Source organism: Epinephelus fuscoguttatus, linkage group LG14 (assembly GCF_011397635.1).
Source record: "Epinephelus fuscoguttatus linkage group LG14, E.fuscoguttatus.final_Chr_v1".
In the NCBI taxonomy this organism is placed as follows: domain Eukaryota; kingdom Metazoa; phylum Chordata; class Actinopteri; order Perciformes; family Serranidae; genus Epinephelus; species Epinephelus fuscoguttatus.
Window position 1 is genome coordinate 25,054,145 of NC_064765.1, and position 18,762 is coordinate 25,072,906.

Here is an 18,762-nt window from a genome sequence, read left to right on the forward strand (position 1 = left end):
AACCAAGTAAGGAAATATTTCATGTACTACGTTATATGGGCTATAAAATCAGATTTATAAACATCAAGCAGATAAAGCAATGTATGTATTTTGAGAGCCAAAAATATCCTGACCCCAAACAGAATGTTTAAGGTATTTATATCTCTATTCTATTAATTAGATTAATCTTATCGTTGGTCTTAAATGCACTGATACCTTAATGCCATTTTTACAATGTGTCTCCCAAGTTCTTCTCGATCCTCATTTCAGAATACAGAATCCTGTCAATGAAACACATTCCTTCCAAATCTTATGCATACAACACAGTAATAAAACAGTCTTGGCTCTTCTTTGCATCATCTGAGACAGAGCGACCGTCTCAGTCTAAATCTGGAAACAGCCTTCGTTCCATCTAACCAGTGGATGATGGAAGTTATAGATATAATGAGATGTGATGTACTGTATTTGAGATGCATGACAGTGTGAGGACACTTACCATTTCTGTTTTTATTGAAAATACGGGAAGCTTCAAGTATGAAACAATATATTTTCTGCAATGGAAAAGTAAAAAGGGTCGCTACGGGTCAGTATTTACATGAGGCCGATCTCTCCCAAATATACAGTTTCATAAATAATATTTAAGAAAATATACAACTTGTCGATAACAATAAAGCTCCAGTGATACAGTATGTGAAAACAGGTTTAGAAGCAGCTACAGTAAACGTGGAAGCAAATTACTGCTGTGACCACATGCATTAAAAGTCAACAAATATTAACAGGAAACCCTCTTTGGTGTATGGGCAGAGACTCTGCTGACAGCACAGCTCTCTCCTCAATAGCTTCTTTTTGATTTCCCCTGAAACTCCAGCTGACAGTTTACGTGGTTAAATGGTAAAAGTGCTATAGTGGTTATAGCAAGACTCAGCAACAGTGGGAGGGAACCAAACAGATGCATATGATGATAAAGTAGAACCTAATCTTCAATTGATACGAGGAACTATATACACCTTTTTACATACACTTGTATTGTACAGTGCAGACAAATACCCAAGGTTCAAATTTTTAAAGACAAATTGCATTCCCCTCATGGAACTCACCAATGATCAATAATACCCCTTTATGTTTCACTGGTGCCAAAATCCTCACCGTGTCCCCTGTGCTGAAAACAACTTGCAGGCAACGAGTTTTATTCTTCTGGGGGAAAACAGGAAAAGAGGCATCAGGTAACTGGCAGATTACATTTCCACGTGATAGTCCCTGATCATAAAAATGTACATAATTCACATGTTCATGAGCTTGTGGTTAAACTCTGGAACTTCTCCCGTAAGCTTCTCACTAGATTACTCTCTGTTATTTTCCCTGAAACCAGGGCAGCAGGCTTCGTGGCACAGCCCGGGCCCTCCTGGTGAACGCTATCCCCGTCTTTGTCCGTTATCAGAGACACCTGACTGGCTGTGTATGAGGTCCTCACAGGCTCCTGAAGGTTCTGTACTTCATGGAGGGGAAGCATATGGTCCAAAGAGCTCCACCTGCACAGCAGGGGCTGAAGCTGAGGCTGGGGCCAGTCCTCTCCTGCAGGACACCTTTCCTTGTGTGCAGTTTCAGTGTGTGTCCTTGGACAGTCTGTGAGAGCTTTGTGAAGGTCAGAGGAGCTTTTGTACTTGTGTGAGCAACCATTGCATCTGTTCGTAGAGCACTCCAGCATCCCGTTTGGGACTGTGGAGCTACGGGTTAGTTTTGAAGAGTGGGGGGTGTCTGTGTATTTAGTGCGCAGCTCCTGCACATCAGGCCAGTGGAAGGTCTCAGTCTCTGATGGTGGGCTTTGCGGGCAGGTAATCGTGCTCTGGGAGCTGGCTCCAGAGCTGGGCGTCTGAGCTGGGCTTGGAGAACTCTCTTCGCAGATGACCTCCTGATCACAAGTGCTCGGTGGCAACCTCAGGTTGGGTTTACCTGCACACATACACAAAAAACAGACAAAATATGCTGGTCAGGTTTCTCCATACATGAGCTTAAGAGGTAGGTTACTGCAAAAGAAAGCAACACGGCAGTCGTTTGCATCCTATTTACCCTTTTTCTTCAATGGCATCTTCTCCTCATGGACAGCAGGCATATTCTTGAAGCCCTGTTGATTGGCTCTGTCTCTGTTCCTCTGCCAGACTATTGGTCTGTTATTTTTGATGCGTTGACTGTACTGACGTGCCAGCTGGAACACCTTATTTTTCATCTTTCCCATGTCTTGTAGGATCTGGTCCTCGTCCATACTTGTTCTGAAGTTAATAATCTTGGGTAGTTGGCCTTGGTTGACGTGGCTCTTGTCTTGAGATGAAGAGTCTTGACAGGATCCCCCCTCCACTGCTGGAAGGGTTGGGGTGGGAGATGAGATGGAGGAGCCATCTGAGGCCATGCTTATTTCAGACTCTTCAGAAACAGGATGTGGTTGCTTACTGGTTTTCACACCTGTGTCTGAGCTTATATCCTGTGTTGCTTCTAATTTTGAGTCATTAAGTGTCTTTTCTGCAATCTGCTGAACTTCCTGGCCCCCCCCCTCCTCCACCTCTTCCTCCATCTCCATGTCTTGCCAAACCTTTTGCATGTCTGATGAGGGTCTGAACTCTTCTTCTGTGGCCGATACATCCGAGACACTCTGAGATCTAGCCTTGGCTTCCACTGGTCTCTGTGGTTCAGTCTTTTGATGAGTGTCAGTGTTTCGACTCTTTTCCAAACCAGGAAGGTCAAACACGGCCCAGGAAGTGGGGCGGTTCCGAGAGAGGCCTTTCCTGTGCACTGGGACAGCCGGCTCCTGGGGAGCACTGTTAAGCTGTCGGCTCAGGTGCCGGACCAGACCTGCTGGGATGTAGGAGAGACTCTCCCTGCGCTTGATGCTAAAGTTAGCATCTTGGTGCTCAGCATGCTCATAGTATCGTCTGATCTTGCGGATGAGGAGGCGATCTTGTTTAGAGAGAGTGGACATGCGTTCCCCTTCAATGAAGGCATTCAACGCAGGATCAAGTGCAGGTGTTGACAGATTAGCTTCTGAGGTCACCTGTGGCTCTGGGGAAGAGCTGGCAAACATTTGGGTCTGTTGCTCTAAGTCCATGCAAGCTGAGGGGCTTTTAAAGACATCATTATCTATTGTAGGTGAGGGGCAAGCGAGGGACCCCAAGTCCTCTGAAACCAGGCTGCTCCGCCTGGACAGGTTGGTGATGAAGCGCTCGGCTATCACACTTGCCTGGTCCAACACGGAGGAAGGTAGAATGCTTTTATTGTCTGAAAGCACCTCCTCATCCTCCTCTGAGAGCTCCCTGTTAGTTATCACACTCGTCTCCTCCACTTGGAGACCAGAGGAATCACTCTCCCCTTCTTCTTCCTCTCCAGTTTCTCTTGAGGTATCCTGAGGTTCTGGGGTGTCGGCTACTTGTTGCAAAGGGGAGACAGGAGACTCGGAGCGTTGGGAGTCGTGCACCTCCAGCTCATCACTCTTCTTTGCTTGAGGGACACAGTCAAGAGGGCGCAGCTCCTCCATAGTGACCTGAAACATGATAGGAGTGTTTGCAAAGTGGAGTCTAATGAGTTAAAACAGACATTATGATGGCAAGGTCCATTTCCCAATAACATAATGGACCTTCACAGTTAAATCAAAAGCATGCAGGATTTATGATGCATGCCCACTTGAGCTTTATTACAGAAAACTATTTCTATGTACAACATGAAACTGTGGTGAAAACTAAGGAGAAACTGTGATTGTTTTTGCAGCTTGGTTACGAATGACCCCGTGTTGGACCATTTCTGTTACCCGTAACAAGTTAAATACTTCACACACACTGATGTCTGCAGGTCTCCCGGTGTTCATAGTGCTGATGTCACCCTAGCTGGCCATTAATCTAAATTTGTTTCCAAGTGTTGCCTGCCTCTTTTTGGAGTGCCTGCAATTTGCAAAAATTGCAGCCTGAAGCTGTGTGCTAGAGATAAGGTTAGGAAAAGGTAACAAGCCACACTCTGCTCAGATGCAGGAGCTGTTTCACAAAGTTGCCACGAGAATCAGGTAAAAAGTGCTCCAAAATGAAATGTCACCTTTTTCTATGGGAGTGCTGACGACAGAACAGCATTGTGTGTGTGTGTATGTATGTGTGCGGCATTCTAATATCCAGGACAACAAATAAACCTCAGGCACTAATACAGCTCCAGGCGTGATTCAAATAGGCCTTAGAGAAAAGCTGTGCTAATGGCAAAGGGCACTTATTAGGTAGGAAACTTACTGAAATGGCTAATGCAGTACTGCAGCATTGAATCATCCAGCTCTCATTCACACATAGACTATGTAATGTGACAACAGCAAATAGACTAAAAGTGTGTCATTCAAAATATACAATGGTTAAAAAATAGGCTTAACAACAAACTAAACAATGCCAGGGGCATGGAGTATAGACAGGCATTCTTTAACACAGCGAATAAATGTCACACGTGGCCTCAAAGACATGGCAGAAAATGAATGGATGCATGTATAAATCTGTGTTTTGTAAAATACCTGTGTGGCGAGAGTTTCTTTCACGGCCATATCCTCATGTTTTTCATCTAGCCCGTGAGCTTCCACCTCCTCTCTCAACGTAGTTTTCAGTTCAGTCGAATCTCTGATCTGATCATCCTGAAAGAGCAAAACAGGGCTTTAAACTGGGTTTATATTCTGATTCATCCTAGAGAGCACACTAAGAATCCGTTAAAGAGGACTGTGTTTTTGTGTTTTACAGGAATACCTCACCACCCAAGTGACCATTTGTACATCAATTACTCATTCTGAGTTATGCTGGATACATGAAATAAAAGTGTTGTTTTTCTCACATGCCCACGGTGAACAAAAAATCCAAACAACAACAAAAAAAAAAAACTCTTGATGAATTGAAATCATAGTGACTTTGGTGTTTTAAATGATTAGTTAAGATTCACCAAAGTCACACAATCACACAAACAAACTACTGATTGAGGCAGTGGTAGACCAACAGCTCCCATATTCAGTGAGGTAAAATCACTGTTTTTGTCAATGGAGTCTGGCTTTGAAGGGAGCAAAGATAAGTTTAACTTTAGTCCTGTATTTGGGAAATACTGAGCATATGACTGGATAAATGAGACTTGGATTATACTGCACAATGTTTTGATAAAGTTTATCTGTTGTTAAACATGGACAACTTTTACTCCCATTCGTCAATAATTTTCTCCATTTTTGGATTCTTCACTTGCTGTGGAGGCATGTGGGAAAGAAGAACGTTTTCTTCACAAATTTGATGTTACACAGGTGAGTAATTGAAACAAAAATGGTCATTTGGGGGGTGAAGGTCAGGTTTGGAAAATCCACTATAAATGGTAATAATAAAAGTCTTCAACTTCAAATGAGAAGTATTAATTCATATTCAGAAACAACACTGAAATAACAATTAACCTTAACAAAGACTTTGTATATTCAGAGTGGAAATATGATTATCAAAGAGAAATGCTTTTGCTATTATAATGATCATTTAATTAGATGGCAACATTAACCTTTGAAGTCAAACAACATTTAATAGGGTGCATTAAGCCACTGGTTATAATGCAAATGCAGGCATGGTTACAACAGCATAAGCTGCAACATCAATCATGCCCCCCAAAAAAACCCACACAATCATGAAACACGACACACTGCAGGTACATGGATGAGGAAAACATATAATCAGGAGACAGTGCATGCACATGGGAATGACCTCCCACTGTAAAGCAAAATCAATAAAAGCAAAGACATGCAGCATGTTTGACCTTAAAGTATCACCCTGATGTTTCAGAGCTCACAGTTAGCAGTTAGCAGTTTGGGAGATCTTCAGTCCATGCACTTCAACACAATGATTCAACCTGAGACATTCAACGTGCACAGTGCAAATGGAAGCAGGTGTTAGCTGGTTTTGTTTATGAAGACAAAACAAAGAGGGAGAGGGGCGAGACCCAGCGTGGGAGAAAGTGGCGGAGAGTATTGGTAAGCCGGTGGAATGGAGCAGGAAATGGGAAACCCGTGGGTGGCAGAAACCCTCACCGTTGTGAAGTGAGTAGAAAGCAAAGCCCTGGCTCTATAGTGCCAGCAGGAGATGGCTGCCAGCACTGAGCTGGCAAAGTCGGCTACCTGGTCGTCTCCCATCAGTATATCTTCCTTGTAACTCTCCCCCTCCTCCTCCTCCTCCTCCTCTTGCTCCTTTGCCTCCTCTGCCTTCTCCAGCCCCCCCTGACTGGGTGAAGAGCCCAGTTTCAGGTCATTGTCAGTAGGACTTAGCTGCTCCAGAGAGTCCCTTCTGGGAATCAGATCCTCCGCACACGGCCTCTCAGCCTGAGGCTCGCCTAGACTGGAGGCCAGCGTACTGACACTAGTGGCTGGCTGAAGGGAGCACCTCTCCCCCAGCAGTGCACCCTCACTGTCTGCATGCTGTAGCGTGAAGTCATAGACATGTGGTTTGTTATTGCAAGGCCAGTGCTAGAGCCATGATGTGATTGCAAGGCTGTAAATGGGATGGATCATAAAGCTGCTTTGGCTTGTGGTGAGATATGATTTTTGTATTCCAGGGCAAAGTCAGAGTATGTTCTGTGGAGATAAGGTTTCGTTTTGCATTAAGTCCATTTGCAATTAGTATAAAAAGTTTGAACTGCTGAGTCAAAACCATATCTCACCGAAGCACGCTGACCTACAAAACTACTTTCCTACAAAAGAATGAAAAAGCTTATCAAGGTTTATTAAAGACTACATTTATATTTCAGCACTTACCTTCAATACAGCTGCACAGAGGCCAAAGATAAAGAAAAAGAAGGAGAGAGAGATAAACACAAGAGAATGTCAATAACTCTGAAAAAGAGCATCTATTCAAGTCAAATATTACATGACAAAACAACCTGGGTGCCACATGCATCTTGTACAATCATGGTCAGGACACAATCTCATCCTCCACGAGCAAAGACTGACTGAGGCAGTAGCTAGTCTGGCCCAGACTTAAGGGAGGCCTTGTGATTAGATAAATACCAATTAGAAACATCTTCCTCTCAGAGGCTCAAACTGGACATGATGCAATTAGCCAGGATGTGATGACCCACTCCCTCACTCAGATGGGAAGGTTGACATGAAAATTGCTTCTTCATTACATTGGCTTGAAAAATTGATGCGGACTAGGAGCAAAGGAGAACTGAGGACAAGAATACAGAGGTTTTCTCTTTCATAACGGCCAATTACAGTAGAATAGATGAGAGCAGCGAGATGGGATCTGAAGGGAAGGCCGAAATTTGACTATTGAAAAGAGCTTGTGTATGACAAAGCCTTACACCAATGTGGCATATAATTAACTTTATTATGGGTGAGGTCGGTGAAGTGGGAGTGGGAGTGATTGTGTGTCTTTTGATCCATTTTCCAGGTGTCTTTGAGGGAGAACAAAGCAGAGGTGCAATGGGGATATGGGCAGTAACCCAGGTAGGGGGATGTGGGGCCACTGGGCAGCACCCAGAGTGTGAATCAAACAGACCCACAGTTAAGAAATCTGCCCTTTTGGCTCCCAAAATCTTACTGAACATATATTAAACAAACCCCCCACAATGTACCAACCTCTTGTGCTCCTTATGATTTGTTTTGCAGGCTCTAAAAAGACAGAAAATTGAAAAAGATCACAGTGTAAGTGAGAATTATAAATATTAATACAGAGCAAATATGCACAAGTAGATTGATGGAGTAGGTCTTGTTATTAACCTGATCTCCTTCTCCCATTCCGCCCTCCAAAATGGAAGTCGTCAGCCTGGCAGGACTCGGCTTTCTTCATCCTCTCAGGACTATAGTGGTACTTCCCTGGATCTGAGCAGCAGAGGGATACGTCACCTCACTCAGAGAAGCAATTACAAGAACAATTTTCTCCACATAGATAAGATAGATAGATAGATTATTGTCTACGCCTTCCTGGTAAATTCAACCACATTCCTCATTTTCCACTGAAAATTAACCACCCTCCTCTTTTGTGAACAGCATCTTTGGTCGCTATGGAAACAGTTAAATTAGTCTTAGCATAACAAAAGTGAGTCTATTTGTTACACTTACAGTTGGAATTGTCCAGGAGGGCTTCTTTTGCCTTGAAAGAAAAAGACGGCGTGTTTAAATGCAAGGCGGTTGTTGAGAGAAGAATGAATGTCACAAGTGAGGGACGGTGTTGTTTACCTTCTGCGGGACGATGGTGTTGTGGTTCTCAAGGATGAGCCTCTTAATGTGATGGGCCCAGAGACGCTTCTCTTCGACTGACTTGGCCTAGAACAACAAGCACTTGTCATTTAGGAGAGAGTCATTGACGTTAATAAAGATACACCACATGCACACACACACATCAGAGACATACAGACAGTGTGAACCACTGGCTCTTAAGTATTGAGGAAAAAAGTTTTGTTAACACAGAAAAATGATATTAGGAGATTCAGTTATCTAAATAACAATTCAAAAACAAGATAACCACAGCAGGAGGTTTGTGATACTGCTGCACAGTTGATTATATACAATATTGTGTGTTCTGTAACTGTGTAGCAGAAGGAAAACAATTGACAGTGTTCACTGGTGTTACCTGCACTGTATGGGGCTGCTTGGGATGCTTGAAATGGATGACACTGAAGAGAAGGGGATCCTTGGCACTGTCAAGTAGCATTAGGGTGGAGCACTGCAACCACAATGAATAAAGTGATGGAGCTGAGGCTTAACTCAATTGAGTTGGTGACATTTGCTTTTTGTGTAATTTAACAGAAAATATGCTCTTTCTGTTTTACGCCAGTATCATTCTCCTAACCTACATTTTTAAAACTGTTAAATCACAAATCAATGAATAAAAAAAAAAAAAAAAAAAAAAAAAAAAAATCAAAAAATGTACCGAAATGTGGATCTTGTAGACATAGTGTTCCCCTCTTTTCTTGGTTATGAGGAGCATCTTTTCAAAGAGGAAGAGCGTACGCGTGTTCTTCGCCCGCAGGACATGAAAGGTGCCCTCCAGGACCAGCTCTCCATACGTGGTCAGGTCAGAACCCTTCCAGTTGATCAGAAGAGACTGTATCTCCTGCAGATGCAGATTAAAGCACAACCCCCCCCCACACACTCTCAGCTATGTGCCTTCAGCATGAAAGATAATAAATGCCAGCCGTGTGTCAGCTTTCATTTGTAACCCTTATAAAAGACTTATAGAAAGAAAAAAACAGGAGGGTGAACCAGCCACATAATCAATGATTTAAACCAAGGAAAAGATTTAAAAGCTGTAGCCCTCACTTAATCACTCAACTAAACTAAGAAGAAGGGTAAAGGTCAATACCAAATTGTGAGGGTTCATGGATTTGCTTTGGACACTATCTGCTTGGAAACACTTGTAGATTTTGACTTTTTAAATACATCTTCATCAGGAAATGGAGGCAAATATGTGGAATAAAAGGATGAAAAAAAAATTTGGGTCCTCCACACCCCCCATAAGCAAAAAGAGGTAAGGCTTTGAGATTCTTTCCACATTCCACATCAACAGACAGCTGCAAACTTGTACCAGTCGTGTGGACGTGCAAGCAATTCCATTCATACTACAATTACGGGACACGTTGGTCTGGGGTTTCATGCATGCGCATTTCCCGCAGTCCATTCAAGTTGGTGGCAATAATGCACCATAACTTTCCTTGTCAACCGCCATAAAAACCAAGGAGAAGACGAAGCTTGCGCATTAGGAAAGAAAATAATGACCACGTGTTTGTTGTTTTTGGCTGAACAGCAAGGAAAACAGAAAGATAGAAAATACAATGTGTGACTACTTTAAAAGAACAACACCAGGGATGGGGAATACAGCACATTGGTGAATGAGATGAAAATATTTTGTAACTGGAACATGCTCAGTTGACACGCTTGCTAAGCATACAGTCCCTGTGGTCAGTGGTCACCCATTTTGGGCTATGTGTGGACATCCATATAGAGGTCTGTGTAGACCCTCACGGACATACGTGGATGATGACATATACGTCACACGGTTCAAAGCAGACCCATGCCTACACATAAAGTATGAATTGGCCTTTGCAGTAGCACTAGACAACATGAGAAAATCAGAAAGTCTATGAAGAGAGGAAGAAAAAAGGACAGGGTATGACAGCTGCTGATTTTGCAAATACACCTTGGCTGAGTACATTTTATGCTCTCTGTAAGCACCGTGTGACAATAAAATACATACAAAATTTCAAGAGGATGTTGGCATGCATGCATTGTAATTCCATCTGACCTGCACTCTGACAGCATGTTCGTGTTTCCTCTTCATATCGTTGATGTACCAGGCCACTCCAGTCATGGTGTCTATGGCCTCCTGGATGACCTCATAGCCCTCCTCATCCTGGTCAAAGTGCTTTGCAATTTCCTTTTAAAAGAGATCAAGGACACATTACAACAGTTACTCTGACAGTAAGCTAGCCTTGTTGTGATTTTTCTGTTGTTTGCAGCCTTTCTTAAAAAACAACCAGATAAGAGAAAATCACTCTTTGGTTGAACTGCTCACCAGTCACAGGCAACTTGTGGCACAATAAAAAACTACAACAGTTGAAAACTACTCATTAATAGTTGATAAATAACAAAACCTTCAGGCTGACATTTTGAAAAAAAAATTGTGTTCAAACAAAATAACCATTGAGGACACTGTACCTGAAGCAGCAGGTGATACTTCAGGATTCTCTGGACTGGTTTTAGCAGATATGAGCCCAAAGGTAGGGAGCGCTTCAGAGCAGCCTGTCGGTCCCTGAAGAACTTAGCCAAGGTTTTACTCCTCATGCAGTCGGTCAGTGCTGCCACCGAGCTGGAGGACAGCAGATCATTGTATTAACAGTAAAAGACAACACTACAGCAAAAGTCTGATCAAAAAGAAAATGTTCTAGCTACTTACTTAGGGTAGTTGGTGCAATACTGTGTGTATATTTCAAAGTATTCACTCTGGGGAGACAAAAGCCAGACAAACACATCACTATTGTTTTTTTTCTTGGGTTTTATCACAGTAAATCAGCATGAGCAAGACGGTTCCTCTCACCTTATGTACAAAGCATCGAGCAATGGCTACAGGGTCGTTCTCGCACATGTCTAAGGACTGCAGCAGTTCACTGAAATGCAGAACACAACAGACAGAGAGTTAAGTGTTAATGCACTTGCTAACCTAATTTTATTGCCTGGGAAAGAATATAAAACGCAAGAGAACCGCAAAGGAAGGAACAACAATGAGTGTCAAAGTAAATCCTTTTCTGTTAGATTTGACCTTTGTTATAAAAAATCTCCACTAGATGGCAGCATCCACCGATAAACATGAACCATGTTGCATGTTCAGACTGAGCGTGAGAGAACATGCATTTGATGTGGAATTCTCCATGCCCACTGCCCCATCAAAAACAAGCTTTATCCAGAGCTTGGGAAACCAAAACCTGAGAGCTTTGAGGTATTTTAATGCTTTACATGGGGTGACATCATCTCAAGAAAACGCGCATGACCGAGGGAGGATACATGAAGGGAGGGTCACTGTGGAAAAAAACAACTGCTCAAAAAAAACCACCCAACCCAACATTATCAATCATCACAAGTACTCTGCATGACATAAAAATATGAAAATCAAACACAATTCCTAACACAGCATTCCATAACTTAGATCAAAGATGATGTGGCTTTACTGAAACCGACAAGAAGCAAATGTGTCAACATGTTACAATGAGAAAATCGTTGCGTTGAGATTTGTTTCGGACACAGTATCAATATTTGGTCATACCCCATGATTGCTTTGTCAATATTTAAAGTTGGAGGATGGTTACTTGTTCCAAAGAAATTAAAATTCCTGAGTAAAATACAGGACATTTGTCAGTTAATCAATTCATGCTCATGTCAAATGTGACTTAATGACACACAAAGCAAGGCAAAGCCAACCAAGGGTTTGAATTACAGCAAAGAAACCAACTGTTATCAAGACATCTACTGTACATACTGTACTGTACAGTAAGTATAGTAAGTGGTTTGTCCTTGCCAATGTGTGATCCCTGGACGGTGAACAAACTGGAATCGGGATATTTATTTTATTTTTTTTTACTTCCCCAAAGAGACACTGAAGGAAATAAAATCTCTGTTGCAACAAAAACTGGTTTCTCTTTGGCAGCCTCCTGCAAATTGGTACAACTCTGTTGCAATGTTAAGTAAACATGTAGCACCTGCTCACAGGCTGACACAAGCATTTCTGTACCTAAAAAATGCTGTGATAAAAGACACTATCACCATCTTCTTTGCTAACCTAAAGGAAAACACAGCCTCGCAGTGCAATGAGATGAGACGAGACGAAAGGATTAATCTCTCAGTGAAGGTCAACACATGGCTGTTGGGATCCAAAATTTGTCAGAATCTGTCCTGTACAGCTGGTTAGACTTTCATTAGAGAGTAATAAGAATCAAATCATCCCCATTTGTGGTTCAGGGCTGTACAATAGCCTTGGCATTACCGGGGAGGCTCCTCACTGTGAGGGGAGGCAGGAATGTTAATGTGTGTTTTGGCAGGCAATGTGGTCAGCAATAAGTACTTGCCGACATAAATGTAGCTGCACCACCATTTCCCTGGCTTTCTGATATCTGCAGAAGTGTGTTTAGTGTAGAGTGTTTCACTCCTTTGTCTCTCATTACATCCGTTTTGTGTCAGTGAAAGACATATCAGCAGCAAGTGAAATAACAGCAGGCATTCTTGACATTCTTCCATTTTCTTACAATTGACTATCATATTACAGACATATGAAAGTATATGAAAACATTCCTCAATTAAAAGAAGTGGACTGGACACAAATGGAGTAATTTCCCTGTGACTGATCACAGTCTTTTGAGCTTTGCCAGGCAACCATGAATACAAATAGTGTTTCATTTTTCCCTGACTACCATGCATATTCAACTGTTGTGGCCATTAGTAACTATAGTATACTTCATAAAAAAGTTGAATAAAGATTATAGTTTGCATTACTGTAGAAACACTGCCATGTTTCTACACTAGCCCACAATGGACAGATCAAACACTGGCTCTAGATAGAGCCATTCGTGTTTTCATGTCGGCCACCATCGTTAGCAACCCGCCCGTGACGAGTGTTGGAAAAACACAGATTTTATTTAATGTGAAACGGCTTTATTTAGTGTTACTACTGGTTTAAATCACCGGGTAAGTTTGTTTTGGAGAGGAAGTGATCTCTCCTGATAATTCTGCTCCTGGTATAAACCTCCTGCATGCCTGGATCTTAAGTTATCAGAGAAATGAAGTGAACACACATTAAGTTATGACAGAAAAATGCTGAGCACAGATTAGCAGGTGCTGGGCCCTCGGACGGTCTCCAACATGCCAAACAGCTTTGGAGAAACACTGATTTGTCATGTGAAACTGCCTTATTCTGTGTTTCTACTGGTTTAAAATTCCCAGGTCAGGAGGAGACTTCTGTTGATAATTCAGCTTTTGTGGATAAGTGGATAACTTACTGAACATCTGGATCAGAAATCAGGTGAGCACACATAAGCAGGTGGGCTAGCTGCCTGCCTGTGATGTGCCAAACAGCATAGGAGAAACACTGATTTGAAACGGTGAAACTGCTTTAATCAGTGCTTTTACTGGTTTCAATCACCTGGTCCATTTGTTTTAGACACGAGGAGACCTCTGCAGGTACTTTGTCTACTGGTAAAAACCTCTTGAACAATAAACACTGAGGGAATTCAACTCACCTGTTGAACTCATAGATGTCCTCTATGTTTCCAAACAGGGCACACACTTGTTCCGGTCGTATGGGAAGGTTACTCATATCAATAATGTGAGCCAAGTAATCCTGGAAAGACAGTAGAGATGGAGTTACACATAAAAGATGGAGTCACATATAAAAGGTCATATTAATATTTGTTGAATGCTTAGTCAAATGTCATACAGGCACTTCCAAATTCTTACCAGTAGAGGGAGCATGCATGTAGAAAACAATTCGCTCCTTGTGTTCCTGTTATGTCCTCTGTGATGTTTTCACATGACATTTGGTTTGACTAAGTGATTGCTACAGCTGTTCAGCTACAGTGAATGGCATGCCATCTCAAGTACAAATACAGAGAAGTGTTGCATCGTAATTTCAAAAAAAAAGCAGGATCATTACAGCAATTCACATACAGCTGATGTGATCTTTAAAGGATCCTTTTAAGGATTTGTTCCACTAGACAAGAAGCCAGTGTGACTGTCTGGAAAGGCTCTGTGATACCCAGACCATAAACATCAGCACAGCTTGTTCCCCTGCCCGGATCAGATTCCCCCTGGACCTCAGGAGTACTCAGAAGTTGATAAAAATATCTAAAAAAACACAGCAATATGCCAACATCTGGATGATTACCCTCCCTCTCGGTCAATAACACACTCATGTGGCATACAAACAGCTTCAAACAAATGGAGGAGAGCGTTGACGAGAGACAAACACGCACACATGCGGCGGCTATATAAAGAGCATACCAGTAAACAGCTTGTACACACGCCCAGCCTCCCAGACGATGTGGTGCAAATACACACACAGATGCACACTTCGCAGTCCTGCCGGGCGGCCCAGATTAAGAGTAGAGTCATCACTTCACACTACTGAATGAACTGCAGCCGGTCATGGATGGAGAATTCCAGTGCAGTGAGAGCAATGCTGACTTGCAGTCAGCAGGGCGTCTCATAGTCTCCTATAGAAAAACTCGCCACTAGTGTTAATACCATAAACACGTGACCTTTAGCATGGTGTGGGAGATTTAATGCTTTGTACAGGGTCCCTACAGAGCATGGCTAGTTGGATTTAAGACTGTTTTTAAAATGTCACTCAATGGAATTAAAGATTTTACAATAACTAAAATTAAGACCAACAAAAAACAGCAACCATGAATCAACACCAATACCAGGGGGCAAGGGACAGTTTTGTCCAAATATTTACTGTAACATAAAACAATAAAAAAGTAAGATGATGTACTTATACCTTCTGGGCTTGGCAGAGACAAGGGTGGTGATTGTGTGTTTCTCACTCTGCACGTGTGATTCAACTGCCTTGATTCCCATCATGCCGAGTTTGAAAAACATTTGGCAAAAATACACTAAGCCTTGGATGCATTGCTTTGTACTGGTTTCAGCCATGCCGTGAAATCTTGATTCTCTGCTCTGGGCATCCCGGCCTGAAATAGAATATGTGTGCTGCTGGTTCTGCTATCCTGATCTATGTCACGCTGATGCATTAATACGCATTCTTGAAATTATTTATGATGCGTAGATGTTATTTTGAGATTTATATATCAACAGCAGAAAAAAACAATTCATAAAATCCTACTTCCCATGTCTTAGCATTCTTAAGACTTTTGAAGAATTAATTTAGGACATTTTAATACCACTTAAGGCCTTATTTTTAGATCAATAAATTCAATGCCTTTTATGACTTTATAAGGATCTGCGGGGACCGCATGTGTACGTGAACATCTTGTCAAAAAGTGCTACAAGCTGTGCTTTATTGAAGAATAAGAAGGGCTGTTTTGTCCTTGCAATACTGTTAAAATCCTTATCAAGTGTATCAAGCAAGAACTACACTGAAAAATATGTCAGACCTGGTCTTTCTGAATCCCAAATGCAGTGACCGCATTCTTGCTGAGTATGATTATTCTGGGTGTGTTCAGGCCAGGTGTCACGGATGAATTTACACATGCCAGACCAGCTGGGTCAAACAGCTGTTGTCAGAACTTTATTTAATGGATGAATAGTTGAGAGTGAGATCTGAGAGTGAGCGACAGACGAGATCTAAAGGCAGAGTGGACTCTGCTTCAACAGCTGCCCGTGAGTTCAGTGTTAATATCAAGTGGAAGCTTTGACTTATTTGCTGAGGAAACAATGCCAAAATGAAGTAAGAGTTTCACAAGTCTCTGTCGCATTCGAGGCCTGGTGTGAAATTAAAATGAGCTGCATGGGATGGAGGCCATATTGTGAACATAAAAGAATCGAGGACACATTTGTATTAAACTGTGTTCCCACACTGTAGCCTATGGAAAAACCAATTGCTCTCCCTTTCATCTGTGTTATGTCTCCCGTTGGCGTAAAGATGGAGATGTTTGTATTGGCTGGCAAGGCCTGAGAGCTCAGGCTAGGCTGGAGCTTGCTGCAGGGCCTGTGTGACCGGGGCCAGAGCAGGCTGTTTGATGGGCTGCTGCTCCTGTCAGCTGAAACACTTAGAAGTCCTGGACGTGTTTGTCAGGAGCAAGTCATTACTCAAGCTGCGACGAGGGCAGTGCTCCCTCCCACAGCAACTGCCAGACGCCAGCACCGTCTGAGACAAGGTGAGGAGAGGTGATCGCTAGTTTACTGCAAGTCAGTCTCAGAAATGCCTCACGTGTTAAAGACATTACCATCAGTGCAGCGGAGACCGTTTGACAACAGACCGCTCCTGTTTCTATGTACCACGGAGGAAAGATGAAAAGCCAGCGAAGTCTCTTTGTCTGGAAGTCGTTTACAGACTACAAAAGGTTGAAGATGTGATAAGGTGTAAGTGGTATGTTGAGTGGAGAAATCATCCCTGGCTCATTTTCCATGCTTCACATCTCTGAGATGAGGTTTCTGCTATCTTTGACCAAGATCATAAAGCCCATGATTTCTGTCATGAAAGACCTGCACTGTGTCCTAGTTTTGACTCTGTGTTTGAACTCCAGATACGAGTCCATAGTCCCAGGCTACAGGCTGGAAACTTCCACTGCACTGTGAATATATACAGAATGATTTACATACAACACAATGACCAGATCATAAACTGCTCCACAGGCTCCATCTCTACGAACTCGGGGTCTCTAAACAAAGCACACAACTGCCAGATGTCAGGCATGCATTTTTGTCAACTGACCGGTTTGTTTAGAAAGCAGGGAATCAGACTGAATCCTGGTTAATGAAAAGAAAAGAAAAATCCAATGGATGTTTTACTTGTTTGAGGCCACAAACAGCTGCTTGGAACACAGTAGACATTATTTGTTCTCAACAGCCGTTGAGTCCAATTCCCCCAATTTTTGCTCCTCGCTGGCCAAATTCAGTAAATCACCTACAACGAGTGCTGCAGACATTTAGTCATAGCTGCATGTTAATCCAAGCCAAACATGTGCTTTAAATACACAGAATGCTGATGATTTACTCCCTATAATATCAAATGGTTGGCTCACAGTGAATACTTGGCTGAAAGTTTAAAAAAAAAAAAAACACTAACTGTAACGGAAAATTAACTTTCAGTACAGTCAGCATAACCCTGACATCCACTCACCTCCACGATGCTGCGCAGGTCCTTGACGTACATGCGCTCTGTCTCAATGATCTCCATGACAACACGGTCCACGTAGGTCAGCTTTGGGTTGGGCGCCATGGCGTGTGTGACGACAGGCGAGTCAGGGATGTGAGATATATCGCCACTTGCCTTCCTGTTGGATGTGGCGTTGTTATTCCACTGCCTGCTGATCACCCTGGGTTCCAGCCGTTCCCGCCAGCCGCCCCTGGAACCCGTGAGGGTGGGACTCCGGTCCCCTGCCTGCTCTCCGGTGCCTTCGGCTGGGCTCAGGTCCAAGTCAATGTCCTCCTCGCTTTGCACGGGTGGAGTGGTTGAGGAAGGAAGGGCTACGGTGCTCCCAAAAAGGCTGTGACTATCGCGGGATGAACCAGAGGACAGGGTGGACACCAGGCTCACTGGACGTTCACCCTCTCCATCCAGCGGCTCCACACATAGCCGGCTGTAACAGTCTGGGCCCAGGTCAACGTTTGCATGGTCATGTTCACTGGTGGAGAGGGGCGAAGACAAGTGAGGAGATTCTGGGACAGGTGAGAGAAACACAGACAGTAGGTAAGTGTCAAGATATGAGAGGCAGACCTTTTTTTTTTTTTTTTCCCTCATTTGAAGCCTCTATTAAGGTTTTCGGACAGAGCTTTGAAATGCTGTTGTCATATTTAAAAGTGTCATCAGCCCCCCAAATTTTTTTTAATCGCTTTAGCAAAATCCTTAATCTGAATAAACATTCATCATATTAAATGTCTTTTCTTGAACTTTTATTAATGGAGAAATCAAATTCATGGTGCTACTGGATAGCTACTAGACAAGTGCGTGCCTCCCTTTGTGTGCAGCAAGCCAGAGGGGAAACTGCTTTTTAACCACAGTGAAAATGTTGTTTTTAAAAGGCTAAATGCCAACAAAAATGGATTGAAGCAGATCGAAGCATTAGATTAAAACATGCTGTGAATTATGGAAGTTTTCTTTCAATAAATTTTGACTTTAACATGTTACAACACTCCAGAGTTTTTGGAAATGTCTGGATTACATGATCACATTAGCTGCAGCTGTGTATACCAGGTTTAAAGGCAAACTATGCGGGATTTTTCTAAAAACAAAACAAAACAAAACACCACAATATAAAGACTTACACAAAGGTAATCCCTCTACATCATCACGTACGACACACTAGCAGTGTGTGGCAGTGCCTGTATCTGCAGAGAACCTGCCCTCTGACTGTATTTTCTTCTTGTTTCTGTTTGGCAGTCTGGGCAGTCATGTGTATCCCCCAGCCAGTAGCAGCACATGGTTTGGACTCTATAAAAACATAGTGACCAGCCGTTTCTCCTCTGCTCTGTGGATGCAGGCTGCAGGTCTGTGTGTCTGTTTGATTGAGAACACACTTGAGCCACACACACAAGCATGCACTTCAGCTGAATTCACACATAATTCACTAGCAATGCAGCACCTTCCTGAAGGTCCT

The 18,762-nt window shown here is 42.8% G+C and overlaps 1 protein-coding gene across 1 annotated transcript in view; it reads right to left on the reverse strand.

The window, feature by feature from the left end:
- Positions 1-467: 467 nt before the first annotated feature.
- LOC125900560 (pleckstrin homology domain-containing family G member 3) overlaps positions 468-18,762 on the reverse strand; it is a 40,274-nt gene continuing 21,979 nt past the window's right edge. Inside the window, exons 3-19 of the mRNA XM_049595631.1 lie at positions 17,286-17,824; positions 13,723-13,823; positions 11,034-11,103; positions 10,893-10,939; positions 10,655-10,805; positions 10,242-10,373; positions 8,871-9,053; positions 8,571-8,663; positions 8,177-8,263; positions 8,060-8,090; positions 7,718-7,819; positions 7,577-7,609; positions 6,752-6,762; positions 6,032-6,415; positions 4,505-4,621; positions 2,047-3,508; positions 468-1,929 (exon numbers count right to left, since the gene is read on the reverse strand). Coding sequence (XP_049451588.1) covers positions 1,268-1,929; positions 2,047-3,508; positions 4,505-4,621; positions 6,032-6,415; positions 6,752-6,762; positions 7,577-7,609; positions 7,718-7,819; positions 8,060-8,090; positions 8,177-8,263; positions 8,571-8,663; positions 8,871-9,053; positions 10,242-10,373; positions 10,655-10,805; positions 10,893-10,939; positions 11,034-11,103; positions 13,723-13,823; positions 17,286-17,824 — 4,205 coding nt within the window. The 3' untranslated portion in view covers positions 468-1,267. The remainder of the gene's footprint in view (positions 1,930-2,046; positions 3,509-4,504; positions 4,622-6,031; positions 6,416-6,751; positions 6,763-7,576; positions 7,610-7,717; positions 7,820-8,059; positions 8,091-8,176; positions 8,264-8,570; positions 8,664-8,870; positions 9,054-10,241; positions 10,374-10,654; positions 10,806-10,892; positions 10,940-11,033; positions 11,104-13,722; positions 13,824-17,285; positions 17,825-18,762) is intronic.